This window comes from Andrena cerasifolii, chromosome 6, assembly GCF_050908995.1.
Source record: "Andrena cerasifolii isolate SP2316 chromosome 6, iyAndCera1_principal, whole genome shotgun sequence".
NCBI lineage: Eukaryota > Metazoa > Arthropoda > Insecta > Hymenoptera > Andrenidae > Andrena > Andrena cerasifolii.
Genome location: NC_135123.1, coordinates 13,247,042 through 13,269,091, shown reverse-complemented (window position 1 = coordinate 13,269,091; position 22,050 = coordinate 13,247,042). Strand labels below are relative to the sequence as shown.

Sequence of the window (22,050 nt, the reverse complement as noted above, 5' to 3'; positions counted from 1 at the left end):
AAATACTATAATTTCTCGAGAAACTTAAGTCTAGGAGAAATATTATACATCTCATTTATTTTCGTAAATGAATGTATTACTAGTTAATCGCGAACGCGTAAACGCATCTACAATTTATAATGCATCTTATTAATAACATTAACAGTACTGTTATTTTCTATTGAAATTCATATAGGATCTAATGTTATTAATAAGATGTATTATAAATTAAACTCATTAGGTACTTAATTCAGTATACAATTTTTCTAAATTTTTAAATAAGAATTTAGGAACACCTTCAGCAGTTAATATTATCGAATCTTCTGTACAGAAGATTCGATACCTAATGAGTTTCTTGTAGCTGTGAAAGAAAAAATATAGAAAAGAGGAGACAAGACTATTGTATCCCGTATACAATTTTTCCATGATCCAGAATTTCTTCCAAAAGGGTCAAAGACGCATTTTTTCATTTAACAGCCAAGATAGATATATATAAAACGTCAAAATTATAACAGTAATAGATTTTGCCACAAAAAAGAAATAGATTCGCTGACGCTACATTAGACGCATTGTGCTATTTAAAAATAAATTTTAAAACCAAAACGTAATGTTTCGCTTTGTACAAATTTTGTATTAAATCAATAAATTTACCTATTATATTTAATATCTATTTTTCATTTACACAAGTTTTGTATAAATTAGACAGGAATAATAATTTAGTTAAAGTTTTCTTGTGTTTTTGATAAATATTATCAACATTATTCCAAAGATATAATTTTTCCAATATTTCTTTCAATTTCTCGGGAATTCTCGAGAATTCTCAAGAAATATGACCTTATTTCCGATTTCTCGAGAAACAAAAAATATCGAGAACTCAGGAACACTACTCGCGGCTTCTAACTGAGCGCGTAGATTTCTGCCCACGGAATTAAATGTTGCCTGGGCCGCGCGGAGAGCCCGAGCATAGAAAGTGTCGTTGATCCTGGTTAGCGTGAACTAATTAGGCCGAACGTCTAATTAGAAAAGTTTCGCGTTGCATGCACTTGAACGTGCTATAGGTTATACAAATTAGCTGCTTCCCAGGCTTTTTGATCGGCCCAACACATCTCCCGTTCTGCTCCTCCGCCGTCTACTCTCGGCGAGTCAAATGGTAATCTGCCATCTTGATACCCGCAACATCCACCCACGGTAAGCTACCGAATAAAATATTAGACACACGAAGGGCGGGGAGGAAGGACACGGAATTAGACTTGCAGAGCGAGCAACACCGTGAATACTTAATTCCTCCAGATATTTGTCCCCGGCACGAAGCGAGACACACGCGGGTCGCGTGATGTTGGGGCACGGCCGGATGTAATCGATAAGCGTTTCGGGCGGAAAAAAAATTTCCCGCTCGGGCAAGGGTGGACGTCGAAACGAGGGGAAACTTGGTGCCACTGTGCCTCGACTCGGCTCTGCCCCGGGAGTCCTGTAATTGATCTCCTTCCACGCCGACAGGCCGAGTCGGGAGCAAGGATTAATCCGGTTGATAAAAGAGATAAGAAGAACAATGAGCTCGTTACGCGAGGGTCGCGTCGCCCTCGCCTCGACTTGTGTCATCGCCACGGGTTAATAAAAGTCGTTCGTGTCTCGAGCCCATTTAAGGAAAGATTCTCATATTCCAAACAACTGTTTTCGCGTACTTTCTCTCGCCTCGGTACACCCGATTTCGAGAAAACGATTATCCAAATTGAGGAATGATCAAAAAGGATGGAGCTATGTTTTGTCTGTCCTATGACTTCAATCCACCAGCTCTTCTATTCAAGAAATCTAATTGTCATCTGTTAATTTCTTCTCCTTCCCGCGATTAATGTGATTCCACGGAATCCTTAAATGAACTCCCTTTGGGCCGTTGAAATTTCACGTCCCAGCTTCCTGCCCGCAATGCGAATTACGTATGCACGTGTGTAGAGATGCGTCCGTGTCTGTGTGTACGCTGTCCTTCTATAAATTCATAAACTATGCGCATATCCATCATACACTGGCATGCAACGTAATGCCGGCGTGCTAAGCCTAGAGGAACTCTCGGCTGCTATGATTGCGACATTCTGACGATGAATCGCCGAATGAACTGGGCACAGAGAGAAAGGATATTTCCAATTTCAATCAAACGCGTGAAAGAAATCATCTTTCTTACTATTTAAAAGAGAGAACCTCCTACATCGAATTACGGCGAGCACAGGAAGCTCTCGCAAAGAAATTACTCTTCCACCGTCAAAGTGCAAAACTTGTTTCAAGATTTCACCCGCCCTCATATTTCCCGAAGCCGAGTGCACTCGTCTTTTCCACCGCCTCCCGAGTCCCTCGAAATCAAGTCTTTGATCTTGGGGGGCGTCGAATCGAGAGGCGCGCGAGCGACGTTTCCAGGCTAATCTGTCCTTATCGCTGGCATTTGTCTGGCGAAAGAACTCGATAATACCAAAAGGAGCGAAGCACGGGGGGCGGCAGGTTTCGGCGAAATCGTCGGCGCGATGGAAACCGGGACGACAATCGGACCCGCACGTTCGGATCACCGAGGGGAATCGGCCACGAGTGGTCAGCCCGGCCACCTGTTCCTACTTTTAACGTTGGAGAATCCACTCGCGAACGAAATTCCAACGAGCAACCCGATCTCGGTGCAAAAGAAAAAAATCGATATCGAGGACTGACCGAATCGTGCCCGATTTCCCGGAAAATATTCCGAAGCTCGGGCAAAATTGCGAACCGAGGGATGATGGTGGGAGTGGCGACAGGTGAGATTGGGAGACGAAAATAGCTGCAGAAATAGAGTGGACGTGGTGAATGATGTGTCGGACATGAAAGGGATGAAGATGAAGAAGGGTTCGTGATCCTGGCGTTTCTTATACACTCCTGGAGGCAGTGGAAGGTTGTTTGTTACTCGGCGAAATAGTGCACCCTTGCTTCAGGTATAAATTTGCTACCTCTTTCAGGCAATTTATGAAAGGCTGCGGATTCGTAGTTATTCCTTGCAAGTGTTCATCTCGAGTGTAAGAAAGATAAATGTCTCAATGATTTTTGACCGAAGTACGAAAGTTGCTCCTCCAGTTCTGCCACCGGCTTCCTTTCTCTCGTGCTGCTCGTCGCCCTCTAGTCCCAAGCCCGGCCGATCTGCGCATAACACTTTCATGCGACATCGATCGTTACTCAATGAACGTGTGCACGTGTACGTGTGTGTATGTGGATACTCGAAAACCACGGGGAGATTGGAACGACCACGAATTTCGAGCGATACGGGAACCTTTGGCCACGCTGGTCCTCGTCACACATTCTCCGCGTCTTCGAAAACAACTTCTCCCGAAGGATCCACTCGATCTTGGTACTTTCAACGAATTTCCTCACTGCCGCTTACGAATACCGCATCTACTTGGTTTTTAAAGGCACGCAGAAAAAGAATACTCAAGAGCACAAGGGGTGCAATGCCTGTTCTATGAAGAATATAAAATTTCTTTCGTTTCTGCATTTAATGGCCAATAGATCGTTCAAGGATTTCGATTAAGAATGTAAATTCTCCTTCCTGCATTTGAGTACGTAAGTTAGAGATTGGAAGCTGTCTAAGGGAAGACCGAAGAAACATTATCAATCGTTTAACACGATATATTCGATTACACGGACCTGTCCCCTCGAACGGCCCCTGCAAACTGTTACGAATCGCCGTCGAGAAACTGGCGTTACGAATGGAGCAGCCACCATCAGGGACATAAATCATATCGATTAAAGATTGCCGGCCGATGAGGATATAAATCGCGAGCGCTTGTCCATAAAAATCGCGAGTCATTGGTCGAGGCAGTAGTCTCTGCCTTTGATCGCAGTTAATACGTTCCTCGATCCCCCCGCTTTTTACGGATCATTATTTTTCGCTTAATGACTGACTTGGGCTTGATAGAGGGGCCAGGATTGTTATCGTTTCTGTTGACGTATCACTGGCTCTATCCTTCCCTTTCTGCAATTAAATTGAAACAGAGTCTCTGATGGGAAAACGTTTGTAAAATTTCTCCAGCGAATTTAAGGGACACCGGTGTATGTCGCATGATAATCGTGGAATATTTTTGGAAAATAATGTATTCGTGGCAGAGACGTGCGCAGCTTCGTAATTCACAGTTCCGTTCGAAGAAAGTACGCAAATTGGCGAGGACCGCGGCTCCTTCTCGTTGGAAGTTTTTTGGCCGGTTCCTCTAAGCTTCCCAGGGGTTTTCTTTGTATATGCTAATTTTTCTCTCTCTCCTCCCTCTCTCTCCAGTTTTCTTACATTCTCTCTGCCTCTCAGTTTCGTTACGGTTGATGAGTTACCTGACTGCGCTTCTGGTACAGCGGAACAGAAAACAAGAAAGACACACCGCCAGTTGGCTTATTTCGACTTCGGCCTACTCGAGGCGACGCCAAGGTGCCGGGGAAACGTTCCTTCGAAAACGCGGAATCGATCATTCGGGCGTGACGATCGCCTGTCCCACTTTTGCGTGGCTCGAAAGTTTTACTCGTTAAAAAAGTTACGATTCAATAACGCCTCGGTTCCCTATATTTCACGAGTGAATCGCTGCTCGAGAATATTCTCGGAAAATAAACTCTTCGAACGCTGATTTATGTGAGTACAAAAAAGAAAATTTCAAACGAGCTTCTCTAGTAATGATTCATGTGCCTGTACAAAAAGGTCCCCAGCAAGTCACGTATTAAATTGAGATTTTTAATGCAAAACATCCACCCCTGAGTCGTTAAATAATCGCGTGTCAGTGCAAAATTTCGTCTGGTAATACCCGCGATATTATTTACGGGAGTACCGCAACAGTTTTCTAAATAAAACGCTGAACAATAAGACACCTCTTTCACCGTCCGTAACATTAATTTCTCCTCTTGTTAGAGTTCGTTAGAGCAGCAAAAGCACGTGGAATTATTTTCGAAGAAACCGACGAGGCACCCTGGAACGCGTCGTTTCCGGCCGGTGAGCGTCTCCCTCCGCAGGATCCACGTGCCAGGACGACGCGATAACTCTCGCTGGCTCCGCACTGCTCAAGCCGAGGGTTTCACGCTCGAGATCTCGGCGAGGACGGAGCGTGAAGCGAGAGATCGTTGCGCGGTGCCCTAACGCCGCGATCAAGCGCCAGGTTTACGAGACTCGAAACCGCGAAACCGGACCCCGACGATGTAGGACACCGCGTCGAGGATTATTGCTCCTGGCATCCGCGGAACGTGGATCCTGGACCGGGGACATTTCTATTTCACTTCCACGAACGCGAAGAACTCCTCTGGAGAGCCGCGCGCGTACCTATCCGCCCTCGTTTCCATCCACCTTCCACTGGAATTTCTCAAATCCTCTATTTCCCTTCCCTTTCCATTTCCTTGCGCCAATTCGCCAATTTCTCGTACACTCACAAGAAGATCCTCTCGCGCCACCCCTCGCCGCGACGAAAATGGCGATGCCAATTCGTTGGAGTCCCAGGCGTGCAGGTTCGTGAAAATCGGATGGGAACGCGAGAACTAGCCACCCATCAAAGACACGGGAACACAGCTTTCGCCAGGCAGAATCACCCTCTATCTCCCCCCCACCCCTCCCTTCGAACCGCTAATTGTGCCCAATCACCGGCAAATTGTATTCCAAGGGCCGCGATTAAATCCCACTCGAGCGGGGGGTCCAGGGAATTCTATCGGTGATTAGCAAAAAGCGTCGCGGAATGGATGGGAAAGAGACACAGAGAGGCGAAAGCACTCGAACGCGTTTGCTCTCGCGTATTTACAATGGGGCACCGTTCGGCGGGGTAATTAGCGATACCGGCTAATTGACCGGCGATAGGATGGCGAGCGTTTAATGACGCGCTTCTAATTGCCGGCAGCCGTCGCGTAACTTTTTTTTTTCTTCTCTCCGCGGCCGGTGAAACGGATCAAGCCGAGGCATGATTGCGACCGGTGTATCTGGCGGTGTAATCAGTTCCCGGAATCGCGTCGTTCGTTTCAGCGGGGTGCTGGGTGCACCCGGCACGCGAAGATCGCAAAGAAACCAAGTGGAATTGGCACCGTCTCTGCTACGGCTGCCTCTATTTCAACGACCCGCTTAAATATCCTTGAATATGGCCAAGGGAAAATGGAAGGATCGCCGGGGGAAAAGTGGGGATCGGCGTTTGGGTAGCTGTTAATTGGGTCCTCCTGTTTCGAATCACTTCCCGAGGAATACCTGCGAGTGCTGGTAATTGGTCTCAGTTGTTAGAGCTCGACACATCCTTTTGCGAGTGTATTGCGAGAGATTGCGTACTAAGCGATGGACTTTGCAAGCGTTGGTCAATAGAATTCGTATGGAAAGTTTCAGAACGGAGGACAGCAAATTGCTTTTTAAATTGTCCGGTCTGGTCTGACAATTGGTAGTCGAGCTGCCACGTATCCCAGAGAAGCTCGGCGCGGCCCGATCGACTGCGACGGGGAAAAAGGATCCCGCGTTTTTCAATTATTTTCCTTTCATCATCGTTCTGGCCATCGACAAGCGAAACAAACACGAACTTCTTGCGCGCAGAGAAAACAACAGGAGGGGAGAAAATTGAGTAGAAACGCGATCGGAATGTATGTAACTTTAATCACGGCCAAGGGGAGAACCGCAGCTGAAATGGGAATGATGCTTAATGATCGAAATCATGTTTCCCCTCGCCATTTCCTTGCATTCCGATTTTCGTCCCCACGGTAACGATCGCCATTCGGCTCAGTTCCCATCGAATACGATCGTCGTCCCCTTTTTCATTTCAATTTTGCACGATCACCGATAATTGTATCTAATCAACGTTAATTCCCATCAAAATTAATGATGGAATTTCATTGACAAGATATAATGTTAATTGATAGCACGACCGAGAAATATTTGTCTGTTGTTTCTCACTTGTGCTCGCAATCACGATGAATTTTCTGCCAAAACATTTAGCTGAAGCGCGTAGGTCAATATTCGATCTGCTGTTCTTGCGGCAACTGGAGGTATCTTGCCAATAGAGTAAACTTTTCTCTCCCGACGCGAAAAGTATGAGCATAAAGGTGGCCGCGAGGACGATAACACCGGAAATCAAGGACACGCGACAGCTGTGCTGAAGCACAGGAAGCAAAGGGTGTCGGTGGCGCGACGATCATCAACGAGAAGAAGTGAATCTGATAGAAATACGAGAGAGAAGATCGCAGTGGGCGTCGCGAAAGAATTACATCAATTGCGATTGTCAGCGTTGCCTAGACTGGACGATCACCTCGAATGCTGCAAACGATTCAGAGTGGACGGCGAACTTATCAGGGAAAAACAGAAAATAAATAACGAACTCCCCGATCTAGAATTCAGGGAATTGATTAGAAATCTAGAAAAAAAAGGACAATCTAATTCCGATCGAATAATCGTCCCATATCCTATTACAATAAACCACGTTCCAAGAATTCCAGGTCCCCAATGAATTCTAAAATCCATCGACGGGACTCTGAACCCACGATACAGAAAATAAACAATCACGCCCCTCGAACCTCCCCTACGCCCCCGATTAAACGTGAATTTCGACCCTCGCCTAGCTGCCAGCAATCGCAATTGATGGTGCTCGATAATGGCGTCTAGTGAACGGCGAGAAACGGCAATGAAAGTCACAGCTGTCGGAAGGTACCTCGATCTTGAGGCGCGAAGTACGGCGACGGAGGTAGCCTGAAGGTACTTCGGATCTCACCTGCGTCCTTTCCACCCTTCACGCAGATCCCAAAGCCATGATGAGAGTCCGGGGGATCTCTCGTCATGGTGATTGTCCTTACGGTGAGGTCCTGCAGGCTAAGTGGCTGCGAGCTCGGCGACGTAGGTGGATTCGCGGCATTCGACTGGGACTGCTGCGACTGTTGCTGTTGTTGCTGCTGCTGGGACGACGAGGACGACGTCGTCCTGACGGCAGAGACGCTGGCCGGTGACGAGGCTGGCGTCCTTCTATCGCCTTGGCGACGCTCCGCGACACCATTGCCGAAAAGTCTGCGACCAAGTTTCTCGGTTTATTTCGCCTTCTCTCTCTCTCTCTCTGCTCTTTCGAACGAGGACTTTGGTCTCAGGCTTTGATTTACTTGGAGGACTTTAGTACTATAACATTCGTGTCACGACTTTAGAAGACCAAACCCGAATTCCACTTCGCTATCGCGTTAATACTTCGACTTATTGTTAGTAGGATCCAGTGCTTTGCGAGGTGTGTTCAGTGTTAGACCTTCGCGCTATCGAAACAACACTGACCTGCCGAAGGGGCGTTCCACTTTTTAGAGACGTTACTGTTTGGGTTGTTATTCATAGCGTGCAAAAAGTTTGAGGCAGGCAAGGGGCTTCTGTTATGGAACGTCTGGTCTATTATTAACGAGAAAGCAAGGACAAGAACGTGCTGTACAGGTCGGTGTGGTAAAAAATACGCCAGTTACTGCAAATATATCCTGTGTTTCCGTTCTCCTCGAGGGTTTGGATAGCATCCATTGCACCTGCTTTTACAGTGGCAATGAGTAGAAGAATAAACACTAGAGAGTAAATTTTGATCTTACATCAACGTGGATCCACTCACCCTCCCACGTTTCTCGACTATTTACATTCACCGTGTACCCTGTATTTCGCCTGCTCCGTGAACCCTTTTCCATCAGAATCTACCGCCACCCTCGACCCTACACCCCATACATCTTCCACCCACTAAAACTCGTGCTGCTCACCGCCCCTTGCGCGTTCCTTATCCCAGTCCGTGGCGGTAAAGTGTACCCAGGAAAGAGCGTATGTAATAAATGCTACGTGGAATCAAGGGATAAGAGCGTACCTGATCACCTGTTCAGGGGAAATGGCACCGCTGCCCCCCGTGGCGTGTCCCCTGTGCCTGTACGGTGTGGTGTGCGACGAATGATGATGAGGGGCGCTCGGCGGCCTCTCAACGATCGTGTAACTCGTGCCCGGGGGGCTGTAATAACCCCTGTGCTGGCCACCATGGTGCCTGCTGGTGGGCTCCAGGTCCTCTGCCTCGTAGCAACCGCCTCCGCCGCTCCTCAGGAAGTGGGAGCCGCTGCGCAGGAAGTTAGACCCGGTACCACCGCCCCACTGCAACTCCTGCAATTCCGAGCCGTAATCCTCCGTGCTACTGGCCATGCCTCTGGGATCCGTTTTGTCAGACCTGCGAAACAAATCCAGACGAATGGTCAGCGTCGTAAGGGGTGTTGAAGCAGATAACACGAGGGGTTTGAAAAAACCGTTCCTCTCCAGGATACGTGGGGATGTTGGAGTGGCCGACTCATTTAGGGATTGTTCTTTGGCTCGGTGATGTTGGGAGGGTGGTACACAGTGTTCCTGAGTTCTAGATATTTTTTGTTTCTCCAGAAATCAGAAATAAGATCATATTTCTTGAGAATTCTCGAGAAATTGAAAGGAATATTGCAAAAATTATATTTTTGGAATAATGTTGATAATATTTATCAAACACACAAGAAAACTTTAACTAAATGATTATTCCTGTCTAATTTATACAAAACCTTTGTAAATGAAAAAATAGATATTAAATATAATTGGTAAATTTATTTATTTTATTCCAAATTTGTACAAAGCAAAGCATTACTTTTTGGTTTTAAAATTTATCTTTTAAATAGCACAATGCGTCTAATGTAGCGTCAGCGAATCTATTTCTTTTTGTGGTAAAATCTATTACTGTTATAATTTTGACGTTTTATATATATCTATCTTGGCTGTTAAATGAAAAAATGCGTCTTTTGACACTTTTGGAAGAAATTCTGGATCATGGAAAAATTTTATACGCGATACAATAGTCTTGTCTCCTCTTTTCTATATTTTTTCTTTCACAGCCACAAGAAACTCATTAGGTACTTAATTCAGTATACAATTTTTCTAAATTTTTAAATAAGAATTTAATAACACCTTCAGCAGTTAATTTTATCGAATCTTCTGTACTGTTATTTTTTATTGAAATTCATGTAGGATCTAATGTTATTAATAAGATGCATTATAAATTGTAGATGTATTTATGCATTCGCGATTAACTAGTAATACATTCATTTACGAAAATAAATGAGATGTATAATATTTCTCCTAGACTTAAGTTTCTCGAGAAATTATAGTATTTCTCGAGAGATAAGAAATAAGAAATTATAAAATTTCTCGAGAAATTCTCGAGAAAGCATTCCCGAGAAGGAACACTAGTGGTACGGTAAATTCGAAGGGGATAAATCTGTATTAAGATCGCACGGTTTTCCTGGATATCAGAGCCGTTTCTGTACCTATCCATTTTCCTGGACTTTTGTCACACGGTTCCTGAGAATTTAAGGCAGCAAATTTCGAAATTACGAGAACACAATTAGCGGGTGTCTCGTCGGGGGAGTATTGATAATAATCAAAGTAGCTTAGCAGGAGATAAAGAGGGCCTCCATGGAGAACACGACCTGAATTTCAGAGACAGCGATGCCGTCGATCTAGATTCTCATAAATTAGTCGGGTCCTGAGGCTCTCAGGAGACCGTGAAGCCGTTCTCGTGTCGCATGCATCTAATATTCACCTCCTGCGACACTCGCACGTCGACTTCAACTACACCCATGCCCGTCTGAGTAGGAAATTCTCGCAAGAAGTGTCGCTTCAGCAGTGCATTCGCTGCCACTGACTATTTCCGAGCGAAATCCCACGAAAATTCTATATCCGCGCCCCCCAAAACGTCCGAATAGCAAACTTAACATTTGTCCTACATTTTCCTGCACCGACAGTTGCTCGATCGAGCTCCAGGAACATTGATTGTACCCTGTATCAAACGGGGATGTCCTCGAATAACTAATCCGAGTCCAATCAGTCATCCGTCCTAAACCGAAGCTGTGGATTCTTGCTTAATTTCAACCAACACGGTGCTTTCAAATTACCGTGGAAACAGAACAGGCTCTACGCAGCGAAACCGTGCATTCCCACCGAGAATTAATTTTCCTTCAGTCGGGTTCGAAAACGTTTGCTCTGAGTAATACACAGGTCAACTTTGAAGGTCCGCGTTGCTACAACATTAGAGGATTTTCAATAGCCAAGAGCAGCCTCTATCCCAACGCAAACAGCGAAGCAAAGTATTCGTTAAAAAGTGGAGCTGATAGTTTCTAAGTAATCAATTGCAAGGAAAGGCTTTTCAAGCTTATCCCTGGGGTGAATCGAATCGATGGTAAGGTTCGAGGAGTACCTGAAGATGATCGATAACCCCTTCGCCACAAAGCGGACTCGTTACCGAGCCGCTGCGTCGTTATCGATCCATATTAACGCGCGGCAAGTCGTGAAATTCGTCGCGGGTGAAATTCCCTTATCGCGTGGGTCCGCCTGTCTCCGATAATATCTTCACGTGATCCCCGACAAAGGGGGCGATTTTCCGTGGCGTGGCGATGTCATAATCCAGCCAGGAAACCAGCCATTATCGCCGGAAGAAATTTGAAAGTTCCCTTGTTCGTGGCATTAAGCTCCGTGCAACCCACGCTCCTCTCTTACGATTTACTCGCTCCCCGCGGGGCTGGATTCCCCCCACGGGTCTGAGATTTCTTAGCGATGCTGCCGAGGGTGGAAGTTTCGAAGAATTTATTCTGTATAAACGACACGATCGCGATGCTTCTTTTCCCTCTGAAATGGTCAACGTATATTTCCTCTTGTTCGTTTTTTTTCTCTCTCTCTCTTGCTTTCTGTATGCTGATGGTAATTGTATTGTAATTAGAATTTTAATAACGGAGAACGCGAATATTGCAGGGCACGTGGAAATATCGCGTGTGATATGCAACGCAAATTTTGTACGCATCCATTAAAATTGTTCACTGTTTGGTAACGGTTCTTGTTTTATGAAACACCGTCCTGCTCCCATCGACATTCATATTTTATTTTGCGATTGAATGCGTTTGCGGGGGGAATATCGAGATACGGAGAATGTGTAATTTTTGGGAACATTGGCTACTGTTACCGAATTAGGGGACCTGGGATGTTTCTAATGTAAAATGATGCTTCATGGTTTATTGAAACTGTTTGCTGGTTGAACGACTCCGCGCACGGGTTCGTTTCATACATTATGAAACACCGTGTCCCGTTTCCAAAGCATTTCGTATTTTGTGACAGAATTCGTTATGTCGATATTATATCGATATTCAGAATAGCGCATCAGAATATGGAATTGATGCTATCTTTGGATGATATCACATTTCCCGCTTGTCCGGTAAAATACTAATCCTATATCGGCTAGCTATAAAAAGAATGAAGCAGACATTACTCTCGCTAACTGTAACCAGTCGAATCACCTTTAACATTTCAAATATATGCCAGCGGATTAACAATCGCGTGAAACATACCAAGAACCTGAGGCTTTTCTAAAAGCTAGACTCTGCTTTGAAAAGCTAGAATTCTAAATAAGCGATTGTTGGTGGCGGAAGAGCAAAATCTTCCGTATCAAATAATGCTATCCGGTTATCCACCGTGTCCGTTGTCTGTTACGAAACGAATAATACCGAAGGGGACTTAGCTCGTCCCTGCCAACGAAGATAAGTAGTATAAAAAGAAGTACCAGGTAAGTCCGACTTTGCTGCTTAAAGGTTAAACAGAGTAAGAGGTTCACGATGTTAACAACTTGTGCTGTGTACGTAATCGTGTATGTGCTCTGCAAAGTGGCACAGTGAATAATTGATACCCCAAAGGAACTCGGAACCCTAGCGAAACGAGTCTGCACGATTCTGTGCGAATTAAGATTCCGGGTGGACACGAAAGTTGTAAAACAAGCTCTCATTACGGAGGAACTTCAACGAACGCAAAATTTAAAGCTCAAGAACTCTTCCTAAATACAAAAGCCGATGGATGATTCGGTCACTTTACTCGATAAAAATACCCCTCTAAGGAGCTTACACCTATTACTTACAACTTAACAGCGACGCTACAGGCTAACATCCTGATTATCTAATCTCGAAGATGATCCCCACGCGATTAAATAGCAAACGAAGCACTCGCCCACTCTCGACCCTCCTTTCAGACTCCCAGTCAGCTTATTTTGATCGAAAATATTCCAAGTCCCCCCTCAGCCTTCCCTCGTCCCACCAGACAATCCAGGAGATAAATCTCTTAACGCTTCCTTATTCATCTATCTACGAACAAACCGCCCCCAGTCATCGCCAACCCCCTGGTGCCTCCGAGCGTTAAATACTTGTTATCAAACGAACGCGCTCTCGTAGCTGTCGGAAGCACCATTACCGAAGGAATTCGTGACTCTGGCCGATAAATAACGGGTGTCTCTGGCGTCAGCGAAATCGAGCAGGAACTCGAAGCGCGTTGAATATTAATCTGGCGGGAGGTGTCGGGCGGGGACGGTTCGACGCCGGCCGCGTCTCGATTTTCTAGAACAACCGAGGCATTACCCGCACGGTAAGGGTCTAATAGCGTTAGGAAGCCTCCTGTTACCGCCGGAAGAAATTTTCGGAGTCATCCGGTTCGCGGTAAATGCACAGTATGCAAAGCCGTGCCGCGGTGCTTCGTTCGCGCATCGATCGGCCGCCACCGCCGAATCGACAGCCCCTATTTAATTCATATACGGGCGAAGTGACGATCGATTCACCGTTAAACGAACCTTCCCCCGTGGCGACGTGCGCGCTCTCGGCAGAAATTGGCTTCGAAAAGGAACGCGCACCGCCCCACAGTGGTTCCAACCTGGAAGAAACCAAGGAAAAATTTTGAAGACTGTTGCGATCTAGCGAGGCAATACAAAGTAAGCGAGCACCGAGACTCGTTTTCCCAGGACCTTATCGACGCTGCTGCTACTTCATCTGCTCCGGAAGCTAATACTAGGGCCTTTGATGCGGATTCTGCTCTGGCACTAATAACTCAAATGAAACTGACCAAGTACCGATACAATACTCTCAGGACAGCAACTGCAGATATTGGCCACAATATATTTCCCAGTTATAAGAAGCTACTAGAATAAAAAAATAAATGCTACCCTTCTAACATAATGATTACCGAGAAATCGGCACCAGTTTTCAGAAATTTTGCGACCCGCAATTGGATACTGCTGCGTCTAATTTATTTATGACATCAATTGCACCTTTGAAGATGACGCTACGGAAAAAGAAACCAAATATGTCTGGAACAATTTTCGACCGTCTTCAACGAGGTATTGTAGAGCCGTAAAGTTTGAATTTATCAAAGAGACACCAAGCATAATAGAAGAGAAAATTCGTGTGGACAGTGAAATCGAAGGGCTACATAAAAGGGAAGTACATGTGCGTGGGCGCATTTTTAATGCGGAGCATACACTGTACTTTACGATGATAGATGGGAAAGTCGCTGAATGTGTAACTAATACAGCATCATCCAGCAACTGCGTTATTTGTTGAGCCACACCATCGCAGATGAACGACATGTTGCGACTTGTAAATAGGCGCCAGTCATTAAATGACGAAGCTCTTAAGCTTGGAATGTCTCCGATTAAAAAATATTGAGAAATGTCGAAGTTATGAGTTTTCTCCACTTTCTCCTCTACGCATCGGACCACTGTGCGCCCGCCCGCGGAGGCACGAGTCCCGGTGGGCCACACCGCGCGGAAGCTACGTACTGGCGAGTTCTCGCGAGCTCCGGCAAGATTTCCGTGGTCTTGTACGACAATGGAAGATTACACACGAACAGGAGGAATGAAGAATGTGGGGCAACGCATTCTCGGGGAAAGTAACGTGGAATGTTTGCGCCGAGTGCGCGTGCACTTGGCTCTGCTTGCACTCGAAGGATCTTCTTCTGGAGTAGGTACCTCTGCTCATGTTTGTGCTGAGAAATATCGATATTCAGATGTGTCTCGTGTCACGGTTGTCAGGGTGCTTTTGTCCACGTGGAGTCTTGGATTATACGATACCATCGATATGGGCAGGTATTGTGATCAGTAATGGATGCACGTGGCAGTCACGCCTTCGAGGACGTCTGCGTGGTAATATTTCCAATAATTGTGGACATAAAGGTGACTGGAACGAACTGGGGAACGGAGTCGAACACAGGGACGCGAAGAATCTCTCGTATTCTCAGGCGGAATCTCCGATTATTAGAAAGAAAACAGTTGGGAACGAAGGTGCACGCATTTCCCTGGCGATTTCTTTCATCCTTTTAACACGATTAAATCGAAAGGCGCGATTATCTCGGTACAATCGCGGCGGTTGCCCCTCGCGCCCTTACCGGGCCACTATAGTCGGCTATAGAAGCGCCGTGAGAGCGGTCGGAGCCACGAGAATCGGTGGAAAGGGAGCTACTGAATGAAGCCGGCTTCAGGGGGTGTTCCTGCAGTATTGATCGCCCCACCCTCGCACCACGGGACACATAGCATCCCTCCTTTCCTTCTCCGCGCCCTCCACACCCTACCATTACCCACACCGTCGCCCGGTATAACTTTATCTCTCTCCCGCGTCCACCCTCGGCCCCTCTTTCACGGCCTTCTTCATTCTATCACTTTCCCTCCCAGACAGACACTATCCTTCTTCATCCATTCTTTACTCCGTCACCGTTCCCCGTCCTCTTTCACCTCCTTTCCCATCCACCACCAGCAAACCCTCGTTTTCTTCTTTCCATCACTTTCATTCTTCTTTCCCCTCTTCCTCTACCTTGCCCCTGTCACCCTCTATCTCCATTCCTATCTCCTGCCTTCCTTCTCCTCCCCCTCCAAAATCCCTTCCATCCCAGCTGCCAACCCCTCTGCCTTTCCGTCTCTGTCTCCTCTCCAACAACCCCGAGGAACGTCCAGGGGCAACTTGCACCGCGACCAGCCCCCGCCGGCAAACAAGCCACCCCTCTGTCAGTGTCAAGGTTGGGTCAAGCCGACTCGCGGATGAGGAAACGAGTTTGATTGCTGCCACGGCACGAATAACCGAGCGTCCGCGTCTATTTGGGAAATTGCTCGGTTTCCTGGCCACCTCTGGATGCGGGGGGTGGCTGTGGCTGGGGCTGGGTGGCACAGGTGCGCGGTACGTGAATTCGGGATCCCGCGGCGTTGAGGTAAGGTTGCGGTCGGTCAGCCAGTATTCCATGATCGTCAGTGCAGCCTGACCGACTCTGACGTATTTCGGATGCACGGACAGGAGGCTCGAACGAAGAATCAGCCTGGGAATTGCTCGCAGATTGATCGAAGAATAGGACGGAATTTTATTGAAGCTCGACGAGAGCGGAACTCGTAAAAGAGACGCGTGAAATTTATATATTTTCTAACGGTGCGCGCGGCTGGCCGGAGAGCGTGACGTTTTGTCGTGCCACGGAAGAAAGTGAAAACTTTCGAGCCCGCGCATTACACCGTGCAAATGATCTTAGAGGATTACGCGGCACGCCACGAATCGCGGTCGGTATTATGAAACGCGCCGCTGGAATCCAACGGGAACGATCTGAAACCGGAGTTAATTTCGATAGGGTGTCGTCAGAGCCAGCAGCGACGGATTTTTTTTCGCGTCGATTAACGATTATCACCCCTGTCGGTATGGTGACACTATCGAACGCGTTCTAAATATAATCCTCGGTTCAGAGGCACGATGCTCGGCGAGAAGCCTCGGGCTACGGTCGTTTTCGCGGCAAACTCGGCCTCCATCGATTATGGGTCTGTTTATTAACGAGCCTGGTTAATGAATGAGCTCGTTAGAACTCTGTTTCTCGCATTCAGGAGGGTAAACATTCGTACACAGCCATTTACGCGCGATTAAAGGGTCCCCCTCGAGAAGTGCCGCGCGTCGTTTCGGACGGAATAAACGAAGTGAAACCTGATGAGGGGTCTTTAATCTCGTATTAAAAAATTACACACGAAAACTGGGACAGTACCGCGGCTCTGTCCCCACGCAACTGGGACGAGTTGTATAACATCTTCGAAACGTTCGGAGACACCGGACGAAACGAACGAGGCGAGATAAAAATAGCGAACCTACGATCTCCTGATTTTAGATCACCCGCAATTAAGTAGCAGCGGAGCGGTATGAACCACCCAGCGTACCAGTGGCCAATAAAGCAAGTCCAGTTTTATAAATTACAGCAACTTTCCGCGCGATAAAGTACGCCGCCAAGAACCTTAATAAACCATCCCACTGTATCGGTCTCCTCAGGCAGGCTTGCCAACGCCGCGCGCGAGAAGCGCGAAGGAACGTGCGGAAGAGAAGCAGAGGCGCAAGAAAAAGGAAGACACAAGGAATAGGGAAGGGGGTCAGGCGAAAGGGCACACGGTAAAGCGCGTAAAGGGGGTCGTAAAACGTGGAAAGCATCCGCAGTCGATGGTCTGGAGCATCCCTCGTTGCATCGATACACAGTGGTGGTCAGGAGAGACTTTAAAGATCATATTTCTATACGCATACATAAGTACGTTTAATACTACGTTTACCGCGCAGCTATTTCTAGTTTGTTCTCACGAATGCCCTGACTCTGCGCCGGATCTGTATCCCTGCCGACTAATTGTCACGTTTCTGGCGTCGTTCACCTTTTGAACTTTCCTTTGACCACCACTGTGTACAGGAGTTTTCCTAGGTAGCTGGGAATAAGACGGGCCTTCGAACAACGCTGCGGCCGACTGCAGTAACAATATTTCACGAGCCCCTCGGAAAGGGGCATGCCTGACCTCAGTGCACTTTCAGGTGCAACGACGGGAGCGCGTACGTGGCTCAGGTGTCTCGGCGAGCCTCTCAGAGACGAATAAACCCGGCGTTTGTAAATATTGAACGACGCTGCTGCACCAGTGGACGCTATCCCCCCGGTGAATCGTATTAAAATGGATGTTGCGGCGCAGAGGCCTGTTTCCAGAGCCTCTGCGAGCTGATGATGGCTTTGGTGCACGGGGATTGGGGATGTGGAGCAGCAACTGCAGGAATTCAGATTTTCCCTCCATTTAGGTGTACATAGACACCGTGCAGAGAAATGTGTGTACATGGTCAAGGCTGTAGAGACGCTCCGGAATGTGGAGCCATTAGAGCCGTAAAAAACAATCTGATAACTTCTCCGTTTAATTAGGATGTAAGAAACACTGTATATAGCGAGAGGAGGAGGGAGGTTTATGATCCTATGTATTTGTATGCCTGTCTCTCCATCTGAAAGGCGACTTTGTAAATAAACGTTTATTAAGTAGAATAAGAGTGTACGTGGTCGGACAGAAGTTGTGTTTGTAAAAGCTTGCAAGAATTGTTATCAATACGCGGATGTATACTTCTGCGACTACAACGTCCCCCAAATTTGTTCACCTCTGATCAATATCACCCGCCATAACACCTTTGTCCCTCAGAAAACTGAATAGACCCTGCAGCAGCTACCGTGCTCCGAAATTTCGCCATTTCTTCCCAGTGACCTGTTTTCCGCCCCGAAATTTCGAATTCCATTCCGTCGAGGCACGGGGAACGTGCTCCACGTACGAAGCTGCCGGTGCTTCGATCAGAAATAGATGAGAGTAGAAATTTATGCTCGCCAGGGAAACTATATTTTGATGAAGTAACGGCGCTCCCCAGCGCCCAAAGCGGCACCCATCGAGGAGCGCGTTGCCAAGCTAAGCTTCAACGTCCCCTAAATATTATCCCCGGCGTTCCAGAAGCGTAGCTTTTTCGCCGCGGCGTCTCGAGTGCCGGAAATGGTAACGCGGTAGGACGAGCGTGCGTTTCCCCGCGGGTGAAGCCGGGCTCCGAGTGGAACGGCACGCGGAAACCGGAAAACAGTCGACGCAAATCCTGTGTGCACGCTCTCCCGGCCGCGTTTTCGACGTTCCCCGGTTTATTGACAAAAAGAAGCGGGCGCAACGGTGACGTTTCAGGGTGGTTAAAACTGCTGTGCCGGCGTGAACCATTAAAAACGCGGACGAGGAAATTCATTTCGCTCGGGGTGGTTGCGCGTTGGGTCTAGCTTCGGACGCCCAGTACATTATCCACGGATCCTGCAACCGGAGGCTCTTCTTTCAGTGGATGGAAACGGTTTTCCATTAGAAGGAAACGTTAAAGTGATTTTGTAAAATGTTTCCTCGGTACTCGATGACCGTGGAACGGCTTGAATCTCAATTAGTTGGCACGAACTCCTGGATTTACGTTTCCACTGGGAGGAGGAACTTTCCCCCGTGAGAAATTGTCTTTTCGAAGTGTCTGTTTCTTTTTTTTTTTTTTTTAAGAGACCCCGATTCGGTGGATAAACTTATCTGTACTTGTTTGTACCGTTTTCTCGAATGTCTAAAGGACTGCACCTTCTTCCTATCCTCTATCAATCTTCTTCCCGCTATACGCACCGGAAACGCAACGCTCGCGAACGATAACGACGAGTTACCGCGATTTAATGCAGCAGTTAATTAATAAAGGCAGACGCTTCCCTGTAAACACTTTAAAACGGAAACCGTACCTAGATAGCATCAGAAGAGCACTGCGCAACGCGCGTTGCACAAACCAAGCACAGTCATTAAGCCGGAGAGCGCAATCTACGAAGTTAGTGTTTCGCTAAGTAATTGCGAGATTAGTTCCTACGAGGAGATCGCCGACAGACCTACAAACTGCGGGCTTAACCACATCGCTTTCAACGAGCTTCGCGACACTGAACTTACAAAAATACACCGCCGTAAGGCAATCGAAATAAAGCCGAATCGATGAAAGTAACAAGACCGAGGAGGACAATAACGCGGAGCCATTCACAAGGGTAGGTACCAAGAAACGTCAGGGAAAACGGAACTCCGCTCGCGACCAAAAGGCACGGCCTCCGACTTCTGGTCCCACGCGCGCCCGTGTTTTTTTCTCGAGTGGATCTCGCAGCGTTTCCGTCGCGTTAAGAATGTAATTTTCGCCCAAGTGGCGACCGCTTACACGTCGAAATTAATTTCCCCGCGTCGTGGCTCGCGTCGCGAAACTCCGCTGGATTATGCAGCAAGTAAACCCAGAGAGGGTAACGAGGGAGAGAGGAGCGAGGATCGCGGAGGAGGGTGGCGATATTCAGTAGCAAAATTCCTTGGCCTTTTTTTTTCAGCGTCTCCTTTACACGCCACTTTTCGCCCCGCGCGCCCCCCGCGTCCCCGTGGCCAGCTTCTATTCACCCCGTTCGCGCGATTCGTGCACGACCGCATTAAGAAGTCACGCTGACGTGACTACAGGCTTACCACTGCATTGCGTGGCGACATTCGTCGCAATGTTGCACATGCGGGCGAGACTGCACCGGCGAGTGCGCGTGGAACGCGTTCGTTCGAATGATTCCCGAGGCCCTCTCGTTACGAGGCCTGGCTGCGCCCGTGCAATGCGGAGAGCGCTGTATATAGCGCGGTTCAAACGGCTGGTGTTTCAAATGTGTTCCGAAGCGTTGAAACAGAGAAACGGGACTCTATTATCACCATTATCCTTAGCATCTCTAGCACCCCTATTATTCGCATTAACCAGCGTGAACGAGGTAACTCGATCGCTTTGATTGTACTTCAACGACCGTGAATCTGGAGTGCCCGACGAGGATAGCAGTCTCAAATTGATCCGCACCGTCCTAGAGAAGCTAGGCACAAAAAGCACCGGGATAGATCAGGGCAGCTTTCAGGCTGGCCGATGACGAGACGGGACAAAAAGACGGTCCGACGAATTGTTCTGCTTTCTGAAAAGCCCCTGTCGGACACTGGTTGCCGGCAGAATGGAGGGAAAAACGTCCCGGCGGATCTGGAGTCGCCCAGCGAGCGACCGAGCTTTAAACGGAACAGAGGGATCGAATCCAATTTCCCGTGCCGGTTAGCGTGACGGCTTCACGTGTATTCAGGGTGGTCTAGCGTGTGTGCCGGATCAATGGGACAGTTCCGATCCGTCCACGTAGCGTTTACGTGCCACTGCGGCTATGTTATTTACGAACGGAGGCCTAGAGGCCTCGCCGAGTGTTCATCCAGCGAGACATGGAATTAGGGAGCCGGGGAGTACCGTACGAGGAAAGGAACGTGGAATATGGGTGAACAGAAAACGTGCTCCCTTGCCTCGATGCAAATCGCCATGGGCCGGTTCGCGTTTAGATTCCAAGGGCGATACCCCGACCAGAGGAATTATGCGACATTATCGCGAATCATGGGAAACCCCGTTATAAAAAGGACCTCGATGCCTTTTTCGCGCACGTTCTTCTATGTTCTCCGGCTAAATAATTTTCTCGCTTCGAGATCGCGGTGCTCGTTAGCTGCCTGTTGCATGAACGCTGATGGCAAAGATAAGGGTAATTTTCCCGTGCTGCTTGCTCCCTTTTCGATTACCACCCTCTGACACACTTCTGTGACTATTGCCCTGCGATTTTCACGTGGATTTTTAGCGGCGAGTGTTTTTTTTTTCGTGGTAGGGGAGACCGGGGCAGATTGTAACAAAAAACGTTTTCACAGTTTTTTCTCGAAAGTGTTTTCCTCAGTCAGGATGTAATTTGCGTGATTTACTACTTACATGTGTGGTGAACTAATTGCGCGAAAGTACGTGACAAAATCTTGGACACTTAGAGATCTAGCTTCATCTTAAACAAATCTGAAATTTTGTTACAATGTGCCTCAGTCTCAGGGTAAATTGTAACACATCTATTTTACTTATTTGAATACAAATATGAACGCAAATAAACATTTCTAAAAAATATAAATGAAAGCACATATCGTTATTAAACATTTGCTATACATGAGTTAAACAATAATTATTGCTTATTCGTCTGATTCTATCGAAATCTTCTTTTTCGCTTTCTTTACTTTTGTGTTTATACTTTCATATACTTTTTGGATTCTCGATTGTTCTCTTGTGCGTCTAGAGCACCTTTTTCTGGTGTGTCAGCAAATAGCTTTTAGAGCGGAGTAACTAGTAGCATGTTACAATTTCCTCCCGGTCTCACCTAGCCTCTGTATTCAGCGACGATAGTCGAATGAATTCCCAGGGTTTAGCGAAGCTCGTGAACCGTTGGAGTCTTCGGTTGCACGATGCAATTAGGAAGCGATCTATAAGAAGGGAATCCTGTTTCCGAGTTGTTCAATGAAATCGATGAAACGTGGAAGAGATCACGAAGGGATTTCGTCGAATGCGAAACGACACGAAATCACGCGATATTAGTGCACCCGCGCCACGTGAGCTGAAAGCTCGCAATATCGTGCAACGTAAATATAT

The 22,050-nt window shown here is 47.3% G+C and overlaps 1 protein-coding gene across 7 annotated transcripts in view; it reads right to left on the bottom strand.

Annotated features, from left to right (window-relative positions):
• Window positions 1-22,050, bottom strand: part of Dysc (whirlin protein dyschronic) — a 76,222-nt gene that overhangs the window by 43,895 nt on the left and 10,277 nt on the right. For 5 of the 7 annotated variants that reach the window (XM_076814233.1, XM_076814237.1, XM_076814238.1 and 2 more), the window contains exons 2-3: window positions 8,781-9,128; window positions 7,620-7,969 (exon numbers count right to left, since the gene is read on the bottom strand). In XM_076814233.1, coding sequence (XP_076670348.1) covers window positions 7,620-7,969; window positions 8,781-9,103 — 673 coding nt within the window. In that variant the 5' untranslated portion in view covers window positions 9,104-9,128. Of the gene's footprint in view, window positions 1-4,305; window positions 4,318-7,619; window positions 7,970-8,780; window positions 9,129-22,050 lie in introns of all 7 variants that reach the window. The other 2 variants (XM_076814234.1, XM_076814236.1) reach the window with 2 other exon arrangements.